Raw genomic sequence first — 12,186 nt, forward strand, 5'->3', positions numbered from 1 at the left:
GAGACTTTCCCCTCTTCTGTTTGAACAGGCTCTTGGTTCCAAAAGAAAACAAAGCCCTTTGATGACTCCACACGAGCAGAGGAGGAAACGGGGGCAAAGTTGAAAGTTGTTTTCAGGCTTTGAGAGTGAGGTCCAAAAGCCCGTTTGGGACATTTACCGAAAGCTCTCTTTTCTTAGGTGACCTCGGGAGTGCTTTAGTGGATGTTCCACCATTTTCCCAATCGATTCTTGTGTTCACTTCCCAATTAAACAAGGTCATTAAGTGTGTTCTTAGTGCATGACTAGGGCATAAGAGTGGGTGAGTAAATGTGCTTAAAAACCCCTCCCGGAGCCAAAGGTTTCTTTTTTTTTTTTTTACTTAAACTCCAATCCAAGTTCTTGGCTGCCTTCCTAAACAGGCCCAGAGTACAGGTACAGCACATGGTTTTTACAGCTCTGTTGATTTCATATTCATTGCAGCTAATTCTGTTCTCAGTAATAAGGGGGGGGTAAGAGAAAATTATTACTAAGAAAAAAACCATTTGTGCTCCCTGGTTCTATTACATGCTATACATGGAGTAAGCTGATAAACTTCCTACTAATAATTGATATTGTTGAGATACAAAATCCTCCCATCGATTTCTACACAAGCACTGCTGTAGGGCTGTCAAGAGAAGATTTGGGTCAGGACTTGGGGAGGCCCAGGTGCTGTGGCTTCAGATGGGGGAGGTCAGGGGCTTTTTGCTGCTCTGTAAATGGTTAAGGATTTATTGGAGGGGGAGAGATGACAGAAGCTTCCTCAATGAAAGGCTTGCTTTCAGAATTTCCCAGGCAGCGGTTCCCCTCCTTTTTAGAGTGGGCACCCCATTTTAACATCAGCATACTTCACAGACTCCCTCATGTTGTACTGGTGTAAGTCCCCAATATAGATACACATACATGTGGAAGACATGCTCACACAAAGCTGCTGTGACTTTGTATTTGATAAGTCAGACCCTCCTGCATTGGGTGTAAAGCAGTGATTCAGTCCTGTCACCTGGATGTGACATACTTGGGCATACTTTGTTGGTTTTAGATAAAAGTCAGAATGGCCAGGTTTGATGCACATCTGGATTTCAATAGCTCTGGGGCTCCCTGAGAGTCCTTGGCTCACAGGCTGGGAACCAGTTTTCAAGGGGAAAGGAGTTTTTAGTTTGGACGTTGCCAGAGCTTACTTCAACTGGCGGTTGGTTCCAACCTACATAGAGCTGCTAACAAGTACTAAAACAGATTTGAATTTCCTCTTTTTCCTGGGAAGTAGCTTTTTAAAAAAAAAATTATTTATTTTTAGTTTACAACATTCAGTTCCCACAAGTTTTTGAGCTCCAAATTTTCTCCCCCTCCCCCCCAAGATGGCATGTAATCCAAAATAGATTCTACATATCCCTTCACTTTAAACATTTTCACAATAGTCAGGTTGTGAAGAAGAATTACAACCAATGGAATGAACCACAAAAAAGAAGAAACAAAACACAAAAGAGAGAGAGGAGAGCAAGTCGTTTGCTTCCATCTGCATTCAGACTCTGTAGTTCTTTCTCTGGATGTGGACAGCCCTTTCCATCATGAGTCGTTTGGCGTTGTCTTATAGCCTCACATTGCTGAGAGGAGCCCAGTCTATCAAAGTCAGTCATCACAGATACGGTGTGTCTGTAATTGTGTACAATGTTCTCCTGGTTCTGCTCTCCTCACTCAGCATCTGTTTGTATAAGTCTCCTAGGTTATTATGAAGTCCGTCTGCTCCTCATTTCTTACAGCACAATAGTATTCCATTACATCCATAGACCACAGCTTGTTTAGCCATTCCCCAGTTGATGGGCATCCTCTTGATTTACAGTTCTTTGTCACCACAAAAAGAGCCACTATAAATATTTTTGTACATGTGGGTCCTCTTCCTGCTTGTTTGATCTCTTTGGGATATAGCCCTAGAAGTGGTATTGCTGGGGCAAAGGGTGTTTGCACACTTTTTATAGCCCTTTGGGCATAGTTCCAAATTGCTCACCAGAATGGTTGGTTCAGTTCTTAACTCCACCAACAATGCATTAGTGTTCCAATTTTCCCACATCTTCTCCAGCATTTATCATTTTCCTGTTTTGTCGTGTTAACCAGTCTGACAGGTAAGATGTGGTACCTAAGAGTTGTTTTGATTTACATTTCTCTAATCAATAGTAATTAGAACATTTTTTCATGTGATTATAGATATCTTTAATTTCTTCCTCTGAAAACTGGCTGTTTGTATCCTTTGACCATTTATCAATTGGGGAATGACTTGTATCCTTATAAATTTGACTTGGGTCTCTGTATATTTTAGAAATGTGGCCTTTAGGGGCGGCCAGGTGGCTCAGCGAGTAAGAGCACCGGCTCCAGTGTCAGGATGACCTGTATCAAATCCGGGCTCAGATACTCAGCACCACACCCAGAAATAACTGGCCGTGTAACCTTGAGCAAGTTACTTAACCCTGATTGCTTAAAAAAAAAAAAAAAAGAAATGTGGCCTTTATCAGAGACCTTCATTGTAAAAATTCTTTCCCAATTTTCTGCTTCCCTCCTAATCTTGGTTGCATTGGCTTTGTTTGTACAAAAACTTTTCAATTTAATGTAATCAAAATTATCCATTTCTCTCTATCTCTTGTTTGGTCGTAAATTCTTCCCTTCTCCATAAATCTGACAGGTAAACTATTCCTTGTTCTCCCAGATTGCTTATAGTATCAGCCTTTCCATCTATATCATGAACCCATTTAGACTTGATTTTGGTAACGGTGTAAGATATTGGTCTCTGGGGCGGCCAGGTAGCACAGCAAGTAAGAGCACCGGCTCCAGTGTTGGGATGACCTGGGGATCAAATCCAGGCTCAGATACTCAGCACCACACCCAGAAATAACTGGCCATATAACCTTGAGCAAGTTACTTAACCCCGATTGCTTTAAAAAAAAAAAAAAAGGTATTGGTCTCTGCCCAGTTTCTGCCATACTGTTTTCTAGTTTTCCCAGCTGTTTTTGTCAGATAGTGAGTTCTTATCCCAGAAGCTGGAGTCTTTGGGTTTATCAAACAGTAGATTACTATAGTCATTGACTGCTGTGTCTCGTGTACCTAACCTATTCCACTGATCCACCATTCTATTTCTTAGTGGGACATATCTTTTTGAGGTACCACTTAGCAGTGTCCAAATCACGGGAAATTTGGAAGAAAGAAAGGAATATTAGAACAGCTCTTTATAAAATACAGTGACTGAATTATCCCATTTTTGTTACCAGGCTTTAAAACAGAGAGAGGCCATCCTGAAGCTGATTTTGAAAAATGAAAATGTAAGTAGAAAATTGTTCCCTTTTTTCATGGGCCATGGTAGTATTTTATTTGTAGGGGGCAAAGAGCCTGATGTCAGTTCTCCTGAACGTGTCTGCTTGGGAGCGGTGCATGCAAATACTAGCTTCCTCTTCTTTGAAGGAGCTGTTTTTGGTGGTTGTGTAGATTGTCACCCAAAATCTAAAAAGATTTGGGATGAAGCTCCAGTCATCTTTATTTTGAACCAGTGGCTGGGAAGGGCCTGAATGGAAGGCCAACAAGGGCTTTTGTTTTCTGGCTCGAGGCTACGGATCAGAAAGAGGTGTTCCAGCAGAAGTGGCCAAGACTACAGGGCAGGGGGCTGCCTACCCAGGAACAAAGCACTGGCCTTCTCACCCCCACCCCCGGCAGTTCTCGTAGCAGGCCAGCTACAGAGGACTGGCCGTCCAACCCCGCTGACATCATGGCTTGGATGCCACCCCCAGTGTAACTGGAGCATGTGATGAAGCTGGTTCAGGACTAAAGGGCATGATGTTGCTGTGGAGTGAGCAGGGGATGTGAGTCAGGAGGGCTCAGGTTCCAATTCAGCTCTTCCCATTTCCCAGCGTGTGATCCTGGGCAAGTCCTTTCCCTCACTGAGACCTTGTTCCATTCTAAAGTGGAGGTCACAACACAAGCATTAGTGGTGCTGGGGAACAGACTTTGGGGCTCTTAGGGGGCTTATTGGGGCTTTGGCAGGAAGAGCTATTTATGAACCATTAGGGAAGGGATTGGGAAGAGGGTGGCTCCCATTGTCTGAGGATTCCTTCTTGATAGCATCGTGTTGATGGCTTATGTCCATGTCCTTCAGTACGGAGATGTAAGTGAGAGGAAAGCGAAGGTGTTCCACAGGGATAGTGCCCGAATTGGCTAAGGCTCACGGAGATTTGTGGTGCCCTCTGACCACGGCTGGCAAAACGGGGGGCCGACATCGCTGACCTTGCCCAGCTGCAGCATGCACGCTCGTCCCCTTCTGACCAGCTTACAAGGGTCGGAGGAAGCCCTCCCATGCTGCGTCGCTGTCTGCCTTTTCTGATGGAGATTCTCAGGGTGATTTCCCTTGTGGAGGGCCAACAATCCTGGCCTAGAGAAGTAGAGGATACAAGATGGTCACCCCTCTGCTTCATGGCTCCCCACGGGGGCACCTTCTTCTTACTGTTGACTAATGTACCCAGGGCACACAGCCCCGTTCCTAGAGACTGACAGCCGCCCCGCCTTCAGGTGAGGGATGGGAGTGAGTTCTCCCGCGGTCACGCGGTACTTTCCTCATCATGTGCAGACTTGGGATGTAAGCTGATGACCCCGTGTTCTGCGTATCTCTTGTCCAAGAGAAGAAGCGGCTTTCTGTGACTGTATTTCCTCTCGCTGTTTCTTCGCTGCTGGGTGTTTGGTGGGGAGATGACGCAGCCTCTCAGCGTGCTACTGTGTAATTAGTACGGTCACTGTTTGAAGTGTTTAATTGTTGTTCTTCAGACACACTTTTAAGAGCAAACTTAAAGAAACAAAACAAGCCCTGAGATCTTTTTCCTCCTCAGAGTTTCAAAGCAAAGCCACAAACTGAAGCTTCTGCCTGCTCACCTTAAGCTGTGATATGAAAGACATTTTATTGAAACAGTTGCATCGGATCGGCTCCATCCAGACACAGGCTTTTCCTTAGGAGCCGTGGGAGGCTCTGTCCTCATTCCAGAAGCATTGCCCTGGTCATGCTCGGACCGTGTTTGGAATCTCGGAGGTGCCTCCTGACCAGTTTACAAACAGTTGATGAGCTTGATCCATAATGAGGCTGACTTTTTCCTGTTACATAAGGCTGGATTATTAACAAGCACTTTGGTTCGTGGCGGGTATGACTCTTGCCCCTCCCTTGTCCGTCGGAGTCTCCTCCAGGCCAGGGTTCACTCCTCCTTGTGAGTTTAGTTACTCCGTCACACCCAGGGCTTGGTGGGACTGGGGGGCCCCAGGTATGTCCCAGCTCTCAGGCCTCCCGAGGTGCTTATTGCAGCCCATCCATGCCTGTCTCCCAGTGTGCCTCTTGCCAGCTGCCTTTGAGCTCATTCTGTCCATCACTCGACTTTCCTTCCTCTTTGCTGATGTGGGAAAGATACCAGTGGGATACACCAGTGGGCCGCCCTGTCATCCCACACTGTCACTGTGTGGACAGCCCAGCAAGTCGTCCTGTCCTGCATCTCTTCAGTGACATCTTTGGCTCCCATTTTTCTTGGCCACCGATAGCAGCCCACCTCCCACCTCGCACATCTCTGTCACCCGCTTGTGTGAAGTTCATTATGAATTCCACAGAAATGTTGTTGCATTTCACATCTTGCTATGTCCTTGGGAGGTCTGAGGTCATTAGAAGAGCTTTGGAGTTTCCTGGTCTGGCCTGTGCTTCCCCTGTCCAGCTTGGGGCTGCCTTCACTGTCCCAGGTAGGGACTCACAGATCAGCTCCTCCCAGACTTCTTTGGTGCATCTCCCATGTGGATGGTGAGGCCAGATTCCAGGCCTCTCACAGGAAGCTCTGCGCTGCTTTGGGGCTTGGTGCAGCTGACACAATGTTATCTGCAGATCCGACACTGGGAGGAATCTACCTTTGACCTGGATCCCCACCATTCTGGACCAGCAGACATCACTGCTTGATGCCTCCCTTGGTGTCTCTGGGTGTCTGACCTGTTCGCTGTGGGCACCCTGTGCTTTCTCCCAGACACCAGAAAGATTCTGCCTTTGGAAAGTGGATTCCAAGAAGGAAGGCAGCAGCCTCCTGACCTGCAGGCAGGGATTCAGCACCTACTTAAGATTTTGCCATGGCCGTGCTCCCAGACTGTAGGGATATATTGGTGAGCCAGAGGTGGCCATGGGGTTAAGGCTTCTAAGTCACGGATCCAGGCAGGAGCCACCTGTCCCTGAGCTCCGACCGAGTGGCAGAGAAAGCTTTGCTCTTAGCAAGAGAAGGATTGGCTGATTGCCTGGTCCAGCACCCTCATTTGGTGGACGAAGAGACTGAGACAGGCTTGGGTCTGGGTCTTGTGCCTCCATGTGTCCTGGGGCCCCTTCCAGAATGGCCTACTGCCCCTCAGCACACACTGGGCTCCCTCTAATGCATGCACCTGAATTATGAAATAGCCCCCACTCTCAGGGGTGTCATTCTTTGGTGTGGCTTGGTGGCTGCCCTACCCAACCCTCCTTTCCTCTGTATAACTCCATGTAGCAGAGTGACTTCTCCCCTATGCCTTAAGCTCATCCGAACTCTCGTGCCTTGGTTTCAGGATGTAGCTTGTCTGGCTCTTGGAGTGATATAACATAGTGGGCTATGAAAGGGTGCTGGGGTTCCTGGTGTTTGAAACAAGGTGTTTGTTAACCTGAACAAAGCTTTGCTTGGTGGAATATGGGGGAGTCAGGGAAATCGTGCCTCCTTGCCCTGCCCTCAGACTTCCCCAGAGCAGGATGGGGAGAGCATAGCCTGGGCTTTAGGACTGCCTTGGACTTGATTCTCCCTGTGTACGAAGGCTTATCACCAGCTTGTAAAAACCGTCTGCCAAAGGAGGCAGCGAGTGGGGTGGTAGATGGGCAGGTGGCTAGACCTGGAGTCCAAAGGAGCCATGTTCATATCCTGCCTCAGACATTCGCTGGCTTTGGGACCCTGGCCAGCTGACTCAGCCTCTCTTTGCCTTCCCCTCACTTATGGGAGCAATAATCGCGCCTCCCTCCGGGATTGTCGTGAGATCCCATGAAATACCGTTTGTCAAGTGCTTGCAGAGCTCAGTGTCAATGCTGGCTGCAGTGATAATGGTTATTACCAAGGCCAAGAGGAAAATGGAGCTTCCAGGTTCTCCCGTGCCTCTCTTCTGACCTCTAGGGAATGTCCCCATCTCCATGGTTTCCGTCTTCCTCCATTAACACAGTTTACATTGGCATCAGTTCTGACTCCAGGGGGCCCTTGCAGAGGGAGGACTTTTTTGGCCAAGTTACTCTTGAAGGTCATCTAGAAAACCCCAGAGGGATGGCAGCCCGCATTGGCGGAGGGCCGTGCCCATCCCAGTGACCTCCAGGTGATATCAGAGCCAATTCCAATTCATCCCAAACCAGAATAGAGAAGAAGCTCCCACTTCATTCTTGGGCCGCTGGAATCAGCCTTGCGGAAGCAGAAGATGGTGCTGGCCTTGTCATTAGAGGCAGGCAGGCAGGCTAGAGTCTTGGTGCCAGGCATGGGGCCAGAGGCATGCTGGGTAAAGAGAGGCCAACCCCAGGGATACCCCAGGGCCTGTCACACCCTGGCCCGCCTCTGGATTCCACGTTTGTTCACACGAACTATTACAGTTTGTGTTAGAAAATCTCCTGAGGCTTGGGAAGATTTTCTTGATCAGTAGTCTAAGTCATTCCTGCAAACAGCAAAGCCTTGTGAAAAATGAGCAGTTGTGATCCTCCCCAGCTGTCAGAGGGCTTTGGCAGCAGCCTGTAAAACAACATTTATTTACTGGCCTTTTTACCTTGGTTCAGGTGGACAGGCACGTGGACCTGCTGGAAGTCGCCAAAGAAACCGATGGGTTCTCAGGAAGTGATTTGAAAGAAATGTGTCGAGACGCTGCCCTCCTGTGTGTCCGGGAATATGTGAATTCTGCTTCAGAAGAAAGGTACGTGTTAGTGGGCATCTCACAGCCCTGACGGCCCGGGGCTTGCTCACCATGTACATAATGGGACTCTCCTGTTGAGCAAAAGACATGCTGCGAGGACAGAGCCTTTCTCTGAGCCATGAGCCATCATCCATCACCCCGAGACCTGGCATGTGGCTGCCCAGGTACCCATCAGGGTGAGGGGGTGACGCCAGGCTGAACCTTTGGGGCCGTGAGCCAGGTCATCACAGGACCGAGGGATGCCCTGCTGAGGCAGGCCCTGAGGATAGATGGTTTAAGCCAGTACAGGGGGGAAGTGAAGCCCCTCGTCCTTTCGGGCCTGGGAGCTGAGTGTTCTGCCTCATGGCCAGGGTGCTAACCAGCACAGTTTCTCTGAGCTTTGTGAAGCCTGAGGCTGAGGCCACTTTCTTTCTTTCTTTTTTTTTTTGAAGGGCAGTTGGGGTCAAGTGACTTGCCCAAGATCACACCACTAGTTGTGTGTGTGTGTGTGTGTGTGTGTGTGTGTGTGTGTGTGTGTGTCTGAGGCCAGATTTGAACTCAGGTCCTCCTGACTCCAGGGCCGATGCTCTACTCACTGCACCACCTAGCCGCCCCTGAGGCCACTTTCATCAGCAGCCCCCATTATGGGGTTTTAAAAGGTGAAAGGGGTGTGGGGAGCAGGCCTCAACCACCTCTCACCTGAGTCTTCTACTATGATTGACCTAAAGGCAAGTTTTTTGGTTTGTTTTTTTTTTTAAACAAAATGATTGGACTGCTCACAATAGCAAAAAGCAGCAGAGCTGACCCTCCTCTGCTGGCAGCCCACGGGAGGATGAGCCCATCCTAGATAGGCCACATCACCATTCATCAGCATGCTTCCAGCTGTGTCTATGATGCTGAGGCTCAGGGCTGAAAAGGAGTCACTGCCATGTGTATACCCCAGTTCACACAGTAGAAGACTCAGTATAGCCATGAGCTTGAGAAGCAGGTTTTGTGCAAATCTTATCAGGGCAGCTAAGGCATAGTCAGGCTGGGCCCTGGTGAGCCGCCCGTCCTGGCCTGCTGGCGGAGCACCGGCCCGTGTGCAGGCCCTTCGAGGAGAATTTCTGGGCTCCTTCTGAGCGATCCCAGTTTGCTGACCATATGCTCTGTTTTGTGATCTCCCAGAGCTGAGGACATTTATGAAAGCTGCCCACTGTCCAAGCAGTGGTTAGCACACACCGGCTTGGGCAACTTGACCCAACTGCTGAGGCCCCCAGGACCAGAGGCATCAGCGCCATTTATTTCTTGCTGAATTAATCAAGTAATCATGCCAAGTAACTGAGCCCTCAGAAGTGGTGGTGTGGACTTGATGTCTCTGTAAGTCCTAGCCTGGGGAGGAGCACAAGAGAAAAGCCTTGTACTATAAGCAATAGCTTTACTTACTCACTCATTAAGAATTGTCCTTGGTTAAAATATACAAGGAGAAAGAAACCCATCACAAACAACGTGCAATGGAATCCATACCCAGAATCCTGTGTTCTTTTCAATTTAATCAGTGTGTTTTAAAACTCAGGCAGATCTTCATGGGAGCATTGTTTTTGACTGTTTGGAATTTTATTTGGGTGAATTCACTTTCTAACCTTGGGGTAGGGGAAGCCTTGTCCTGTGGGAGTAAAGTGGGTGGTCTCAGTTGGGTCTCCCACAGCCCAGAAGCTCTTGGCCTGCGGGTGCACGGGCCGGGGCCCATTAGATGGCTTCCGGCCTTTGGACATCTCTTTGTATCCCCTTACATCACAGCCTGAATGTCTTGGGTTTCTGTTTGGATTTTAGCCATGACGAAGATGAAATTCGGCCAGTGCAACAGCAGGACCTGCACCGGGCAATTGAGAAGATGAAGAAGTCAAAGGATGCCGCTTTTCAGAATGTTCTAACCCACGTTTGTTTAGATTAAGAGTAAAGGTCATTTGTTTGTATGGTTCACCGTGCTCTGGTTTGGCGGCTTGTCCTCATGGCACTGAGCGGAGGGAGGAGAGGAGGAGGGGTGGTCTTGGGACAGTGACAGGCGATGCTTGGGCAGTTTTATGAATGATGTGACCTCTGCCCAAGATCACGAGGAACTGTGAGGGAAGAGGTGCTTGTCTAGGGCCCCTCTGACTCCCAGGGGCAGCCTCTGGGGTCACCGGAAAAGGAGGGGACAGATTAAGTGCTTGTGCCTGTATATAGATATGAGTGAGTGAGTGAGTGAGTGTATGTGTGTGTGTCTTGTGTGTGTGTGGTGTTACATATTTTATATTGACTTTCTTTAGAGAGATTTGAATACCAAACCTTTTTTTTTTAATCTAGCCACTGAATCAAATGGCACCACATTCTGTAGAGAGGAGTTAAGTTTCCAGTTCTGTCCTCAGGCACACCACGTCCATTGTTTTCCAGTTGAATTTCTCCATGGTTTTAGTTGTTATTGGTTGAGTCCAGCATAATCATCAGTTGGGTGAAAGGACCAGATGTGACCCTGTCATGCACTGTTAGGGCGGCCAGATGTCACCAGCCGCTCTTTGATCCATGGGCAAGATGGCAGATGGAAACAAGCTGGTGTGTAACTGGCCGGCTGGGCCTCCCTGGCTTTGGCGGTCATAGGGATGCTGCTTCGAATCCTGGCTTCGCTTAGACGGGGGCATTGGACAGGTTTTCCCAGCTTGTTTGGAATCTTCAGTGCTGTTAATATGTGATTCTTTGGGCGTTTTTTCATTCAGTGCAACAGACATTTTTCTGTAGCAAGACAATGATTTTTTAAAATGGTTTCAAGTTATGTTTTCTTTGGCTTTGGGCAAATACATTTTACTGAACAGAATTTACATGGCTTTGCATAAGTCTAAAATAGGGAGAGATGTGAAAGTATAGGATGTTGAATTTTGTGCTGAATGATTTCTTTTTGTAACTTTAAAAAAATTTTTTTAGAGCATTGTTATAAATGGTGCACTTGGGTAAGTGCAGACACACTTAGGAAGATTTCCCAGTATCTCTGGAGTCTGCTGGGAGCCTAAGTGAGTTATTTGTACAGCCACTTCTGTTATCCAGAATTCTGTCATGCCCCATTTTTGGGCTTCATTCCGTGCATCGCCAATTACTGCAGTCGCGGCCCAGGCTTGAAGCACCTTCCCAAACATCCCAGAATAAACTACGTCCACAGTTTTCTGCAGATTGATGCCCTGCGTTCTTGGCTTTCTTGGTCTTTTTCTGTTAACTGGAATATTTGATTGATTAGAATACCTCATGCTGGATAAGAGAACTTACCATGTATCACTTAGGTCTCGAAGTGTGGAGAAAATGATGGAGAAGAAGCCATTTGGAAAGAGTTACAAGCATGTGATGGCCAGCCCATCACGTGACACAAGACACCAAAAATAAGGAATTCCTCTCACGTTGATGTGCACTGTGCTACACCATGATTTTGTAAATGTGTAATAAAGGGGTCCCTGATCACAGAGACTTTCTCCACCCACTGTGTGCTCTCCTGTATCAGTTCTTTGGCACTTGGTGATGACAGTCCCTTTGAGCCCGGGGGGTCCAGCCTTAGAACCTTCTCCTTGAGGGCAGGATTGGAATGAGCCACTTGGGGAGAAATCCTGTCACAAGTGAGAGCAGCCTCTGGTACTAGCCAGGTGGTCAGGGGGTGGGAGGGCCTGGCAGACATCCACACTGTAACAAGGAGTTAATTAGGGGCATCTGGACTGCTGCACAGTCAGTGCTCAAGGTCATTGTTAGGACCCAGGCCACCTCTGGCACTCTTAGGGAGACACAGCTCAGAAGGATTCTGCCCATTTTTGCAGTTGCCTCACAAAGTCAGTGACAGGCTTATTGGTTATCTGGAGCCTGAGAGGTCAGGTCCAGAGTCACCCAAAGGCAAACTCCCCAGAGCCCCCTCACTTAACTCTGAAACCTGAATACCCCAGCAGTACCCGGCCCCCCGAGCCCAAGAACTGATGGTAACACCAGGGAGTGCTGAGGGGGCACCTTGAGACCTGGTGGTCTCTAAATCAGTCTGTGTGCCCCCTAGAACTGGCCCTGGAAAAAGATGCCAAACTTGCGGTGTGGCAGGATCATCCTAGTACAATGTTCTGTGGGGCTGGCCGCTCTGAGGACTGGCCACTGTGGGGGCTAGCTGATCCAGGGACTGGCCGCTGTGGGGGCTAGCTGATCCAGGGACTGACCGCTGTGGGGGCTAGCTGATCCAGGGACTGGCCGCTGTGGGGGCTAGCTGATCCAGGG

At 48.5% G+C, this 12,186-nt stretch overlaps 1 protein-coding gene across 5 annotated transcripts in view; it reads left to right on the forward strand.

The window, feature by feature from the left end:
• The window catches only part of ATAD1 (ATPase family AAA domain containing 1), a 48,215-nt gene extending 36,795 nt beyond the window's left edge, over positions 1-11,420 (forward strand). For all 5 annotated transcript variants that reach the window (XM_069101790.1, XM_069101792.1, XM_069101791.1 and 2 more), the window contains 3 exons: positions 3,270-3,320; positions 7,826-7,959; positions 9,751-11,420. In XM_069101790.1, coding sequence (XP_068957891.1) covers positions 3,270-3,320; positions 7,826-7,959; positions 9,751-9,871 — 306 coding nt within the window. In that variant the 3' untranslated portion in view covers positions 9,872-11,420. The remainder of the gene's footprint in view (positions 1-3,269; positions 3,321-7,825; positions 7,960-9,750) is intronic.
• The last annotated feature ends 766 nt before the right edge of the window (positions 11,421-12,186 follow it).

The sequence above is a fragment of the Petaurus breviceps genome, unplaced genomic scaffold, assembly GCF_028583685.1.
Source record: "Petaurus breviceps papuanus isolate PSGF00001 unplaced genomic scaffold, PetGlider_PUasm1.0 490, whole genome shotgun sequence".
Classification (NCBI taxonomy): domain Eukaryota; kingdom Metazoa; phylum Chordata; class Mammalia; order Diprotodontia; family Petauridae; genus Petaurus; species Petaurus breviceps.